This window comes from Mobula hypostoma, chromosome 13 (genome assembly GCF_963921235.1).
Source record: "Mobula hypostoma chromosome 13, sMobHyp1.1, whole genome shotgun sequence".
In the NCBI taxonomy this organism is placed as follows: domain Eukaryota; kingdom Metazoa; phylum Chordata; class Chondrichthyes; order Myliobatiformes; family Myliobatidae; genus Mobula; species Mobula hypostoma.
In genome coordinates this window covers 18,569,345-18,584,862 of record NC_086109.1, presented here as the reverse complement: position 1 = coordinate 18,584,862, position 15,518 = coordinate 18,569,345, and the positions used below count along the sequence as shown (strand labels likewise).

The 15,518-nt window shown below is 40.7% G+C and overlaps 1 protein-coding gene across 2 annotated transcripts in view; it reads left to right on the top strand.

The window, feature by feature from the left end:
- Window positions 1-15,518, top strand: part of cttnbp2nlb (CTTNBP2 N-terminal like b) — an 88,616-nt gene that overhangs the window by 12,469 nt on the left and 60,629 nt on the right. For both annotated transcript variants that reach the window (XM_063065398.1, XM_063065397.1), the window contains exon 2: window positions 6,624-6,729. In XM_063065398.1, the coding sequence (XP_062921468.1) occupies window positions 6,631-6,729 (99 nt within the window). In that variant the 5' untranslated portion in view covers window positions 6,624-6,630. The remainder of the gene's footprint in view (window positions 1-6,623; window positions 6,730-15,518) is intronic.

Genomic DNA, 15,518 nt, shown 5'->3' with positions numbered 1-15,518 from the left:
CTGCACCTTACCACCTCTGGCATCACTTCCATTGGGCAGCTGCAATAGGCAGCATTGCGGCATGAGGCCTAGTCTGCATTGCAACTGAGGCCATGCAACTCCGCTGCCATTGGTCCCTTTAATAAACCAATGAATCGGATATGTTTTTTTTTAATATATTGCACAGTGTAGTGTCCTGGTCAGGACACTCTCAATGATTTTCCTGTTTTCAAAAAAAATTGTTAAAATGGGTTTCAAAGGTTCATTTTATTGTCAAAGTATGCGTGTAGAATACAACTCTGATAATTGCCTTCTCCAGATAGCCATAAAATACAGAAAAACCATGAGGGTTGTTGAAAGAAAAGACATTAACTCCCCCCACACAAAAAGAAAAAGAAACTAAACCCACACCCCCTCCCTCACAGAGGAAAGTAACCAGCAACAATAGCGTCAAATCTCCAACCCGCTCACACGGAGAAAAAATCAGCAACAATAGCATTAAACCCCCAACCTCCTTTCTCACACAGAAAGCTAACAGATCACCCACACAGAAAAACATCAACATGAAAATCAGACCCCAAATTCCCAACTGCTTCTTCTCACAAAAACTAACATATTGCCCACCCACAAATTAGCCACAAGAAAGAAAAAAAAGGAAAAACTGAAGGAGACCAATATAAAGGACAGTCCAATAATCTCATGAATCTCAGAATATTGAAAACATCTTCTCCTCAGCATTTGAGGAGAACAGCTGCATGAACTCAGTCCTTCCGTGAAGAGTGCCTGCCACGCCAGGTCTAAACGCTGCTGATCCGGCTACCGACTGTCATTGCCCCTGTGTCCTCCATTGAGAGTGATCGCTGACCCCTTCTGCAATTGTCTCAATCTTCATTCTTTCTCGACGTTTCGAAATGGAGTCATTCATGACCCGTGCCCCATCTTTGGTCTTTTCCACCAGTCAGCTCATGTTCCTTGTCCTTCTTGGGACCAAAATTATTATTTAGAATAGAAATACTGCCTGCTTGATAGAATTGAATTTGGAGGGTAGCATGGTAATGTAGCAATCAGCATTCTCCTATCGTTTCGGGTCTCCCCCTCCCCCTCCCAATTTCAAATCTCTTACTATCTGTCTCTTCCGTTAGTCGTAACGAAGAGTCTCGACCCGAAACGTCAACAGTTCTTCTTCCCATAGATGCTGCCTGGCCTGCTGCATTCCACCATTTTGTGTGTGTGTTATTAGCAATTAGCATAATGTTTTACAGCACCAGAGTTCAGAACATCAGGGTTTAATTCCTGCTGCTGTATGGATGTTTGCGATGAGTAAGGATTTCAGGTTGTATACTGTATATATTTTCTGACATTAATTTGAACCATTGAATTTCCTCTGGATGCTCCAGTATCCTCCCACATACCAAAGTCGTTTGAGTTAGGATTAGTAAATTGCAGGCATGCTGTGTTGGCACAAGAAACATGGTGGCTTTTACAGATTGTCCCCAGCACATCCCCAGACTGTGAGCATTGAAGCAAATGAAGCATTTCACTGTATGCTTCTATTTACATCTGATAACTAAAGTTAATCTTAACCTTAAATTTTATCTCGAATTAAGATTTCATTAGTGTATGCATGGGTTGAAAATGTGATTATAAATACCTTTTTATTTCCAGGGCAGAGATATTTTGTTTAGTAAAATGGTAGCTGGTTTAGAATCAGAATCGGGTTTATTATCACCGGAATGTGACGTGAAATTTGTTAATTTAGCAGCAGCAGTTCAATGCAATACATAATCTAGCAGAGAGAGAAAAAAGAAAATAATAAATATAATAGTAAATAAACAAGTAAATCAATTACAGTATACATATTAAATAGATTTAAAAAGCATGCAAAAACTGAAATACTGTATATTTTTTTTAAAAATAGTGAGGTAGTGTCCAAAGGTTCAATGTCCATTAAGGAATCGGATGGCAGAGGGGAAGAAGCTGTTCCTGAATCGCTGAGTGTGTGCCTTCAGGCTTCGGTACCTCCTACCTGATGGTAACAGTGAGAAAAGGGTATGCCCTGGGTGCTGGAGGTCCTTAATAATGGACGCTGCCTTTCTGAGACACCGCTCCCTGAAGATGTCCTGGGTACTTTGTAGGCTAGTACCCAAGATGGAGCTGACCAGATTTCCAACCTTCTACAGTTCCTTTCGGTCCTGTGCAGTAGCCCCTCCATACCAGACAGTGATGCAGCCTGTCAGAATGCTCTCCACGGTACAACGATAGAAGTTTTTGATTGTATTTGTTGACTTGTCAAATCTCTTCAAACTCCTAATAAAGTATAGCTGCTGTCTTGCCTTCTTTATAATTACATTGATATGTTGGGACCAGGTTAGATCCTCGGAGAGATCTTGATACCCAGAAACTTGAAGGTGCTCACTCTCTCCACTTCTGATCCCTCTGAGGATTGGTATGTGTTCTTTTCCCACAGTTGGTAGTACCTACAGGAAGCGCTGAAGGCAACGTCCATGGTTGAATCCTCAACAAATTTATAGATGATATTTGAGCTATGCCTAGCCACACAGTCATTTGTATATAGAGAAATAGAGCAGTGGACTGAGCACACACTCCCGAGGTGCACCAGTGTTGATCATCAGCGAGGAGGATATGTTATCACCAATCTGCACAGATTGTGGACTTAGAAAGTCGAGGATCTAATTGCAGTGGGAGATACAGAGGCCTAGATTCTGCAACTTCTCAATCAGGATTGTGGGATTGATGGCGTTAAATGCTGAGCTATAGTCCAAGAACAACATCCTGACGTAGGTGTTTGTGTTGTCCAGGTGGTCCAATGCCACGTGGAGAGCCATTGAGATTGCGTCTTCCATTGACCTATTGTAATGAGTCCTCGTCCTTGCTGAGGCAGGAGTTCAGTCTAGTCAAGACCAACCCCTCAAAGGATTTCATCACTGTTGATGTGAGTGCTACCAGGCGATAGTCATTAAGGCAGCATACATTATTCTTCTTAGGCACTGGTATAATTGTTGCCTTTTTGAAGCAAGTGGGAAGTTCCACTCGTAGCAGTGAGAGGTTGAAAATGTCCTTGAATACTCCCGCTAGTTGGTTGGCACAGGTTTTCAGAGCCTTACCAGGTAATCCAACAAAATTTTGACTTTTGTCAGCAATTACTCCTTTTTAGTCATTTAGTAATTTTTTTTTTCCACAGGGTTTATTAACTTATTTGTGTAACCTGGCAGTCTGTAATGTCACAGGAAGTAATTGCATAGCATTTAATGACTTATGTGCACTGTTACGTTGCAGATAATGCTGTTTGACAGACAGTAATCTACAGAACTTCTTCAGTAAGTTTGATTACAGGGAAGAAAGGTGAGTGAGGGAGAGAGAAGGATTTGGAATGCTCAGTCTAATTTCTATGATTGATCACAAATAACTTGCATCTTTACAATGCTGATAGATGCAAACCTTGTTACTGGAGCCTTGCTCCTGGATCCAGCACACAAGTGCCATTGCAAAGAAGAAATGGCAGGGCCGCTACTTTCATAGAAGTTTGCGACAGTTCAGTATGTCATCTTAAGTTTTGGCAAACGTCTATACATGTATGATGGAGAATGTACTGATTGGTAGCATCATGGCCTGCTATGGAAACACCAGTTCCGAAGAATGGAAAAGCCTAGAAAAAGTGGTGGATGCAGCTCAGTCCTTCACAGGTATGCCCTCCCCACCATTGAGCACATCTACAAGGATATAAAGGCATCCATCAAGGACCCCTACCACCCAGACCACTGGTACCATCAGGAAGAAGGGACAGGAACCTTGTCTCCCCACATCAACGGGTTCAGGAACGGTTATTATTCCTCAGCTAGAGTGGATAACTTCACTTATCCCAATACCAAACCGATTCCACAAAATATGCACTCACTTTTAAAGACTCTACAACACATTCTCAATATTATTTTCACCCACAGAACTGTGAATCACTGGATTTTTTTTCTTTGGACCATCCTCTGTAAACTCTAGAGACTCCAGTGAAAATCCCAGGAAATTAGAATTTTCCAAGATACTCAAACCACCCATCTGGCACCAACAACCGAGCCACACTTTCGAGCTACCCCCAGTATAACCCTAACCTAATCATGAGACGATATACATTGACCAGTTAAACTTCTAACAGGTATGTCTTTCGACAGTGGGAGTAAATCAGAGCAGCTGGAGAAAAGCCACACGTTCCATGGGGAGAAAGTACAGATCCCTTACAGAGGATGGATGGATTGAACTCGGTTCTGAGCTATAATAGTACTGTGCTAACCAGTACACCACCATGGCGTCTTCACCATTCTGTTGTTTGGTCTGAGAAACAACTGAACCTCTTGACCATGTTTACATGATTTATGCATTAAGTTACTGCCACATGATTGGATGGTTACATATTTGCATTAATGAGCATGTGCACCAAATAGAGTGGCCACTGAGTCTATGGACACCATGCTTCCAAAATACAATTAAATCTGGAGGCATTAACACATCACACATATTCAGTTATGTACATGACAGAACTAGTTTCCTTTCTTCACTTCAGCAATGTTCTTATCAGGCTTGCATGCTTTTGATGCCATTCATTATCATTCTGTGACACCGTCACTGACTCGCAAAATAGCACATATTACACATATCACTGACTCACAAAATAACATTCTTTCATTGTTTTTCAAGATGCCATTTTTAACAGGAACATGAGGGCATCTTCATTCAATCTGCACTGGTTCAAAGTGCAGTTTCCCATTTGGTTCACCTGTTGGGATTGGGTGATCAAATACAGCCAGAATAATTGGGTCCTGTAAATGTAATTAATAAATTAATTGAATGGAAACAAGACAAGTGTTGGGATTGATACTTATAGATTTCTACTTAAAGGATGATTACATGTGCTGCAAATTTGGCAAACTTTTAAAATTAAAAGGTCATAAATTGGATTAAGATCAAAAATGCCAGAAATGTTTTGCATATCAGGCAGCATGTGGTGTAGGAAATAGTCAACCATTCGTTAGAACTTGGAAAAGTTTTTAAGTCAAGCACAAAAGAGTTGGAGGGGGGAGGGGAGGGAAAACAAAATGAAATTTTTTAAAGATGTTCACCCATTTGGCTCCTGTTACTCCATCAATTTAATGTACTATACCTATACTGATCAAGCAGTCAGATAAATCTCTACAGTACCCTAAAGAGCGGAACTCAAAAGATTTGAACACTGAAGAAATTTCTTACATCTGTCATAAATACCACCCACCTTTCTGTTTTAAAAAGAGGCAGTGTTCTCTTGTTGGATAGGAGGGTGGCAATATGTCTCTACGAAAAGAGATGTAAGGTGCTCCTTCCCTCTGCAAGTCTGCAGATCACCCTTGGGCAAGGTGTGGCACCTGCTTAGCCACCCCCCCCCCCCAAATCTGGGTCACGTAAAGCCATGGGAGCAAGTGATGGATGGTTGTATGATCAGCTGGTGCATATCACCATTCTTAGTTGTGCGACCACTGATGCCAGGCAGAAAAATCTCTGAAGAGAATTGATAATGGCTGGGGTCGCCCATCTTGTAAAGACACTGCCCAGAAGGCGGCAATGACAAACCACTTCTGTGGAAAAATCTGCCAAGAACAGTCATTGTCATGGAAAGACCACAATCGCCCACGTCATATGACATGGCACAAAACGAACAAACAAGTCTTCTTGACTCCTAAGCCAGGTGAAATGTCTTATCCGCATTAACACTGTCAGGATCCCTATGACCGAATGGGAGATAGAGGTTGAGTGACAAAAGCAGAGATGGAGCTGATGGAAAAAGGGTTAGTAAAGACAGGTGTGTAATAACAGGTATGAATGTTGGCCTTCAGAATGGAATTGACCTTTAAAGGTTGATGAAAAGCTTGAATAGCTGCTTTGGTACTAGCAGTATACATTGCTTGCATCAGTGGTAATCTTCCTGCTAGCAACTCAGAATAATTTCCAGAGCCTGTTCTTAAGTTTGAGTATAAAAGATCTGCTCAACACAAAGGATCAGTACTGTAATGGAGCAGTCATTCTCTAGGAACTCATCGCTCCTCAACATGTGTAATGTGCCAATATAGTGTTGCACAGTGTTGAACAGAAGACCCTTGTTCCTGTGATTTGCTAACTGGAAAGGCTGTATGTCCTCTCATGATTTTTTTTTTCCTGTTTGGACAATGGAAAAAATCAGAAATAAAAATGCACAATGCTGGAAATACTCAGTGGATCATGGAGATACTGCAGAAAGAAACAAAATCCATTCCATAGACTAAAACTTGTGATAATTTAAATGAAGCTTAAATAAAATGGTGATGAAGAATGACTGTTGTATATTTAATACACTGTTGAATTATATTTAAAGGTGTTTCTAGGCTAATGAAATTTAACAAGGTTCAAAAAGCCTAAAGTTGGCACAGATTTGGATAGTTCCAAAGGTAGGATTTTTCAACATACAAGCCTATTACAAAGAAATATTTGTTAATATATTGGACCAGCCTTGATTAATTCTGTCTAGAGTAGTCTGTGCTTTGCAGTATATTTCTTACACCTGGCATCAAGAGAAGAGAAAAGTAAGTTTAATAATATTAACTAATGGATGAACTTTTGTTTCGCAGAGCCATCATGAACCTAGAAAATCTCAGCAAGTCAGAGTTGCTGATGTTCTTCAGTGTGCTTGAGGGGGAACTTGAAGCAAGAGATATGGTGATTGATGTGCTGCGAGTAAGTATCACAGAATCTCCTACTTTGCTATTTCTCATATAGCGGTAATATTAAGCGGTGCATTAGCTTGTTCCAAAACAAATGTATTGATCTTAATTCCAATTGAAGAGTAATTTTGAGAAATGATTAGTGTCATCACTTTTCCTAGCCTTTTGTGATGCTATGTTTGAAGTGATTCTATTAGCGGTATTATTTATCCTTTGGCAAGGACTATTAATATATTGGCAATTCTTATTTCTCTATTCCAACATCCCAGAACTGTCAGCTTTGGTGAAATGCTGATCTGCTTAGGTAGTTAGTTGATGTGCTGTCATCAGGTAAATATGCAATAGAAACACACAAAAAATGGAAATATTCAGCAAATCGGGCAGCATCTGTGGAAAGAGAAACAGGGTTAGCATTTCAGGCCAATGATCTTTCATCAGAATTGGGAAAAATCTAGAAAACAAGTGTGTTTTAGGTACCATAGAAGAGAGTTTGAGTGAAAATAACGAATATGGGTGGTAGAACTTAGACAGTTGCAGTTGATATTTGTGTACTAGATAGGGTGGATGTGAAGAGAATATTTCCTATCGTGAGGATATCCAGAACTAGAGGGCACAGCTTCAAAATTGAGGGGTGACCCTTTAGAACAGTGGTAAGGAGAATATGTTTTTTTAGCCAGAGAGTAGTAAATCTGTGGAATGCTCTATCACAGACTGAGGTGGAGGCCAATCTGTTGGTATATTTAAGGCAGAAGTTGATAGTTTCCTGATCAGTCAAGGCATCAAAGGATGTGGTGAGAAGGCAAGTGTATATGGTTGAGTGGGATCCAGGATCAGCCATGATGGATTGGCAGAGCAGACTCGATGGGCAGAATGGCCTAATTATGCTCCTATGTCTTGTGGTCTTATAGTAGAGTTAATCTGGAATGATGAAGGAGAAGACCAGAAAAATACAGAACACTGTATTTGCTGTACATTAAAAGACAATGCTAGAAATACCAGCTGGTCAGGTAGCATTTGTAGAGGGTAAAATACAAGTAATATTACAGGTTGATCACATTGTATCTAAACTAATCATCACAAACTGGAAACTGAAAATTGCTGAATTTGCCATCAAATACTGAAGGCTGTGAAGTGTTTGGGTGCTTAGAAGATAAAATGCTATTTCTCAAACCTGTGTTTGGTTTTGTTAGAACAGCCAAAATCTGTCAGAGTAAGAATGTGATGGAGAATGAATAAAGAAATAATTGGAAGTTCAGGGAAACTCGTCGACTGAACAATAATGTTCTGCAAAGCCATCATCCGGTCTGCATTTGGTTTCTCTCGTATAAAGGAGACCACATCATGAGCATTGAATGCTGCGTACTAAGTTGAAAGAAGTAAATTGCAGCATTGCTGGAAAATAATTTTTGGGCTTCAGTAATGGGAAGGTGTTACATTTTTGTGGATGGTGCAATGTATGTTGGTGGAGTTAGAAGAATGTACAGCATCAGGAATGCTTGAGAAATATGTCTGCTGAAGCCATCTTGTCAAAAATTTGAACTAAACATGGAGCTTCAAAGTGGCTGATTCCTTTCCACTGACATCTTTCAGCATGATATAGCAAAGAAACATTTTTTAAAAATTATTTCTGTGGTGTTAAGGAAATGAGAAAGTGGATGGACAGACAAGTATAATTTCCATTCATAGTATTTACACAATAATTCATGCAATTTTCCATTTCTAAATGCATATGTCAGTGAAGAGACTTGATACAAAGTTATTACTAATTGCTTCATTTTCACTCAGATAGTAGATCTATTTGATTTATAATTAAGTAATGCAAAAAGGAGTTTCTTTATAATTAAAGCAGTTGGGTGTCATGTGACAGAATCCTCCTGGTTTTTGGTGGCCAATATTTAAAGTGATCTTATCACAATTGATGTGTTTCAAAATTAAGTAAGTGACATCTACAGAGCTAATTAACTTTCAAAAATTGCAAAATTTGTTCACAAATATTGTAAGAAAACCTAATGGCCTTACTACATTGCTGGGTATCTATATTTTTCACCAAGGATCTGTCATGCCCCTAATAACTGGTTGCAGAGCTTTGCAAGACCAGTAGTTTGCAATAAAACCCTAATTGCTAGTGAAAAGAAATCTTGTATGACAATAAGAGAGATATTTTGAAGAATACAAGTGCTATATTATTTCTTTAAATGCTGACCATTACCTGTCCGCTAACAGACCCTTTAAAGTAATTTTCCACATGATTACAACAACCTTAATCTCTCATACATTAGCAGTTTAATTTTATTTAGATTTAAGACCATAATTTTCAACTTAACTGCAGAATTTTGAATATGAAATTCTACCATTATCCTGCTTTTTTTTTTGCTTATCATTCTAAATATGATGGAATGGTGTAGCAGACTCGAAGGGATGAATAGCCTAATTCTTCTCCTATATCATCTGGTCTCAGACTCTCATTCTACTTGCCCTTCATTCCTTTATCTATTTATTTTGTATACTACTTTTCTGTAAGATGATAAGTAGTGTTAATTATTACAATATTGTTTATAAATCATTGAATGTATTATAGGAAAAATCTACCAACTCAATGAGTGGTGAGGATTTGAAACTTAATTGTTGTAGGTGCAAGTTTGAGGTCAGTGGCATAGTGTCATCAAGAGGAAGGTGTGCATCCAAATGAAAGAAATACAAGAAATAGGTCAGTTTGATGAAGTTGTCAACAATCCCCCAGTGCTTCAAACTTTTAAATGCATATCTTTCTGTAAATTCTGTTTGTAGCCCTGTCCAGCCATACACTTTTCAGTCCTTCCTAGTAGTTTTTTTCTGCATTGAAACTCGCACCCCACCTGAGTTGGCTATCTCCCCCCACCAGATTCCCTCAACCATTAGGTTCTTGAACCAGAAGGAATAACTTCGCTCACGACAGCACTGAACTGTTCTCACGACCGATGGACTCATTTTCAAGGACTCTTCCTCATGTTCTCTGTTTATTTTTTTTTTCCTTTTTATATTTGCATAAATTGTCTTTTACATGCTGGTTGTCTGTCTTGTGTGTGTTTTTCATTGATTCTGTTATGTTTCGTTGTATTTACTGTGAATGCCAGCAAGAAAATGGATCTTGGGGTTGTTTCTGGTGACATTTACTTTGAATTTTAATGGTACCTCTCTAGTGCTTTCAGATGCTTAGTAGTTGATGAGTCTGAAGCATGCAGGTGCGTGCCTAAGCTTCTTCATAAGATCGGCTACACTTTTCAGCAGTGCTGAAAGCACTTTTCAGAGCTTACAGATAATTAGTTGATGTGGTTAATGGCTTTTCTGCCTTCAGGAACCTCACTATACCAGCTGCCGGACCCTTTAAACTCTGGACCAGTCTGTTTTTTCATATTATCTGAGTACTGCCACTCAACCATTAACTGACACGTCTGCTGTGCCTGAGCCTCATACTCTTCGTCCCCATTGGGCGCGGGCTTGACTCCAGAGAACACTCATAGCCTACGATAACTTTGACTGTGATGTAACAGCTGAAACCAGCACAGGATTTCCTTCAACTGCTGAAGAACCCATTACACAACTCTTTCCCCTCACTTTGCAGCAACCAAAACAACTTGTCTTTAAAGTCTTCACCCTCAGCTACGTGCTCCCCTTCTCTAAAAGTATGCACTGCCCATGACCCGTCCTCTCCAGGGTATCCCATCCGATCAGGTCGCACAACTCCAGTTACATCACTGCTAGTCTCTATTTTTCCCCAACACTTTTACAAAACTCCACAGTTCCATCCACCCCACTCAGAACACAAGCATTACTTATGGATAACCACTTCATTTGCGCCAACCCTTTATCCCTGCGGCATCCATATTAAAGTACCTTAATCAATTTCCCCTGACACTAGCCTGACCACTGGCTTAAACACACAAACCACATAATCAATCCTAAAACAGCAGTCGTACAGCATCCCAAATCCCCAGGGGATGGCCCCCCCACAATTGTAACCTCTCACAAGGGCTCGTATACATACTCTGCTCATTAGCTAACTCTTCCGACAGCCATGTGACTGACTCAGTGGTGAGAAGCCCACCTTTCATAAACAATATACGTCTAGCTTCAGTATGATTTATGGTTCAACCAAATGGGAATGTCGTGATTTTCTGTTTAAAGGAATCTCAATTTGAGCGAATGCCTTGTAAATATTGCCCATACATAATTATTGGTCAGCAAGAAATAACAGATCGTACACTGCATACAATTATAAAGAAAATATATTTACCAATTTCAGCTTTATTAAACAGTTAATAGGAAAAAGAAAAGGGCCCATTACAGTTAAACCAATCCAATGTGCACATGGCTGTTGGAGCTCATGCTGGAGTATTTGAGGGTGTATCTCTTACTCACAAGCTGGACCCACGATCTGCGTGAAAGCACCTGCCACATTCTGAACTTCCCTCAAAGTCCATCTCAAACAAACTGGCTCTCTCTCAGGAGCATTGGCCCTTCTTCCTTGGAGTTATTCATCTGAACGAAGCATTTCTTGCAATGGGGACTCTCCCTCCAATGGCGTTCTATGGCATATTCCAACTTCTGGTTCTGGTCATGCATTATCTGAATTAATTCATGAGCTAAATGCTGGACCATCAGGATTTCTGAACAATTGAATGCTGGATTACTAGTGTTTTGCTGGAATCTCCAGTGTTCAGGCCAATATTTATTCCTGGACAAACTGTAAAACTGGTCATTGAAAGTCAAAAAGATTGCAGATACTGGAAGTTCTGAAATAAAAGCAAAGTTCTGGAAATAATCAGCACCATTGTGGAAAGAAAAAATGCATTTCCACACATATCTTTCCACAGATGCTGACTATTTCCAGCAGTTTGATTTTATTCCATGATTTCAACATCTGTAGTATTTAGAGCCTCGCTTCCTAAAATAAGGATATACTTTTTAAGGAACACAATGATTGTCAAGTGCTTTGGGGTATCTTATGGTTGTGAAAGTACCACAATAATCCAAGGTCTGTTTATTGCCATTGAGAAGGAACCATTTATGGACTGACCATCAGCCTAGTATATTGAAACTCAAATCCACTTGCAAGGAATGTTGGAAAAAAAACTTTTTTACAATCAAATGAAGAGGGTTTGAAGGGAAGATGACAGAGAATAGTTGCATGGAAATGCATCTAATAAAGGGTCGGTTGATGGATTTAAAATGTAAGTTAGGTATACCTGTGTTTGTTGATGCAGATATCTAATCAGCCAATTATGTGGCAGCAACTCAAAGCATAATAGCATGGTCAAGAGGTTCAATTGTTGTCCAGACCAAACATTAGAATGGGGAAAAACTGTGATCTAAATGACTGTTGGTGCCAGATGGGGTGGTTTGAGTGCACAACAGTCTCTAGAGTTTACAGAGAATGGTACGAAAAGTATCCAGTGAGCGGCAGTTTTGTGAATGAAAATGCTTTGTTAATGAGAGGGATTAAACAGGCACTCAACATATTGAATGCTGCCAGCAGCGAATAAGAAACAACCCCTCCCCTCAATGCATTTCAATTCATAGTCAGGGACTACAAGCAGACTTGTTTGAAGAAATCTCTGCCCAGTTATCATCAGCATATAACCTGCAGCACTAACGGTCACAGTACAGTTGACCACTGCTATATTGTAATAAGGAATGCCTACTGTTCCATGCCTGGACCAGATTTCAGGAAATCTGATCACTTGGCTGTCCTCGTACCTGTATTCAGGCAGAGGCTAAGAGTAAGGCTCCAGGGATAAAGACAACAAAGAGGTGGTCGCAGGAGACAGAGGAGCAGCTATGGGATTCCTTTGAGCAGGTGGACTTGGATGTGTTCAATGACTCAAAGGATCTGAATGAATATACCACAGTCGTCACAGACTTCATTTAAAAAAAACAGTCATAAGCAAGTGTTTCCCTACAAAATCACTGAGTCTTCCCCAACCAGAAATTCTGGATGAACCACGCAATCCACAATCAGCTGAGTGTCAGATCAGTGGCATTCAGGTCTGACGACCAAGTAAAATACAAGAGGCGCAGGTATGATCTTAGGAAAGATCTCTCACGTGTGAAAAGGCAATTCCATACCAAACTTGAATCACTGAAGGTTGTGCAATAGCTATGGCAGGGCTTAAATGCTATTAACTTTTTCAAAAGTGAAGCCAAGCTCAATGCCTTCTACGCTGTCAAAACATGGTGACACTGGGTATTCAGTCTCTGAAGCCAACATGAGAGCATCCTTCAGAAGGGTGAGCGCACTGAAAGCATCTGGCCCAGATGGGGTAACTGATCAACGGGCTGGAATGTTTACTGATGTCTTTAACTTTTTGCTTCGGCAGTCCGAGGTACCCACCTGCTTCAAGCAGGCTCCATTGTACACCTATCTAAGAAGAACTTACTAACTGCCTCAATGACTCGTCCAGTAGCACTTACACATCCACTGTGATAAAGTACTTTGAGAGATTTGTGATGAAAACTACCAACTCCTGCCTGTAAAGCTATTTGGATCGGCTTAAATTAGTCTAGTGGCACAACAGATCCACATCAGATGCTGTATGGAAAGTTGGCTTGTCACTCAACTTTAGAAAATCTAGATAGCAAAAATGCACACATCAGAATGCTCTTCATCGGCTACAGCTAGGCATTCAGTAGAATCGTCTCCTCAAACTGGCGGGAGGAGAAGGTGGCGGCACGATGCAGCTCGCAGCGGCCACTCCGGTGGTGATGGCTGTTGTTTGTCAAGTAAGGTGCCGTGCACAATCCTGATTTGATGAAGACGGACTAGAGAGCACGGAGGAACATCTGGTGAAACTTCTGAAATGCCCACTTCGCTGCTGCTGCTGCTACTGTGTGGTCCAGAATCTCTGGAGGAGAAGGCCCCGAGTCCTCGGCTTTGCTTGTTGCTCGGTGACCGGGGCGGGATCGAAGCACTCGGCAGAGGATGGTGCATGGAGAGGCAGTTTCGGAGGGGCTGGTCAGAGGCTCGCAGTTTTTGGACAGACTCAGAGTCCACTGCGGTCAGGTGCTTCCGGTGGTGCTGCATCGGCAAGTTGGCGGCGCTTGGAGGTTCATGGCAGGGAGAGTTTCTCCCTTCTGCGGCCTGCGTGAGATGATGAGTCTGTTGGGACTTTGAGACTTTTTTTTACCGTGCCCATGGTCTGCTCTTTATCAAATTATGGTATTGCTTTGCACTGTTGCAACTGTATGTTATTATGTGGTTTTGTCAGTTTTAGTCTTGGTTTGTCCTGTGTTTTCTTGTGATATCATTCTGGAGGAACGTTGTATCATTTTTTAATGCATGCATTTCTAAATGACAATAAATGAGGACTGACTCTCCTCGCAATCTATCTAAACCTAATCAATAAGCTTCAAGACCTTTGCCTCAATACCTGCTTGTCCAACTGGATCCTCAATTACCTCACTGGCAGACCCCAGTCAGTTCAGATTGGCAATGACATCTCCTTCATGATTTTCATCAGCACAGGTGCACCACAAGGCTGCATGCTTAGTCCCCTGCTCTACTCACTTTATACTTATGACAGTGAGGCTAAGCACAGCTCCAATGCCATATCTAAGTTTATTGATGACACCACTGTCATTGGCCAAATCAAAGGTGGTGAGAAATCAGCATCTAGGAGGGAGGTTAAAAATCTGGCTGCATTGTGCAATTTACATAGACTGTTGTCGCAGGAAAGCAGCATGCATCATCAGGGACTCCTACAATTCGGATCATGCTCTTCTCTCGCTACTGCCATCACAAAGAAGGTACCGGAGTCTCAGGACTCACACCACCAGGTTCAAGGTCACTTATTACCCCTCATCCATCAGGCTCTCAAACCAGGGGGTTTAAATTCACTCTACTTGCCCCATTACTGAACTGTTCCCACAATCTATGGACTCTTCATCTCATGTTCTCATATTATTTATTTATTTATATTTTTTCCTCTTTTGTTCGCAGTTTGTTGTCTTTTGCACACAGGTTGTTTGTCCGTCCTGTTGGGTGCAGTCTTCCATTAATTCTGTTGAGTTTCTTAGATTTACTGTGTATTCCTGCAAGAAAGTAAAGCTTAAGGGGTTGTATCTGGTGACATATATCATCATTTTACTTTGGCCATTGAGGGCAGAAGAGAATGGCCAGACTGGTTCAAGCCAACAGGAAGGTGACAGTAACTCAAATAGCCACACGTTACAACAATGATGTGCAGAGAAGCATCTGTGAGTGGACAACACATTAAACCTTGAAGTGAATAGGCTACTACAGCAGAAGACTATGACTATATACTCAGTGGCCACTTTATTAGGGCAAAATGACCAGTAGCAGGAACAGCTACCAGTTCACACCCTTCTTGGAATGGGATCCACCAACAAAAGGTTATAGAGATGAGGACATCTGCAATCAAACAGAGCAACATCTGGTCTGTCGTTGACACTGGGAAGAGTGTGACACAGCTTGCAGTATGATGGATCTCTGCATCAACTACACTCAGTGTAGGTTGTGCAGTCAGGCTTGTGAAAGGAAGTTGGATTTTATAAATGAGTGCACATTGTGAAATAAGTATTTGTTTCAGATTTTTCTGTGGAGCAATTGCAAATATTTGGACTGTATAGCTGGACAAAAGTTGGACCAGAAGGCCAGTTTTAAAAAAAAATCATCTTATAAGCAAAGATGTAACCTCCAGCAAAGCTAAAGAGGCTAAATGCCAAAATGAGGAAGAAAATATTTAGCATGAACAAATTCAAACATTTAACAACAGATTTGACTTTCAGCAGGAAATTCTAACCTAA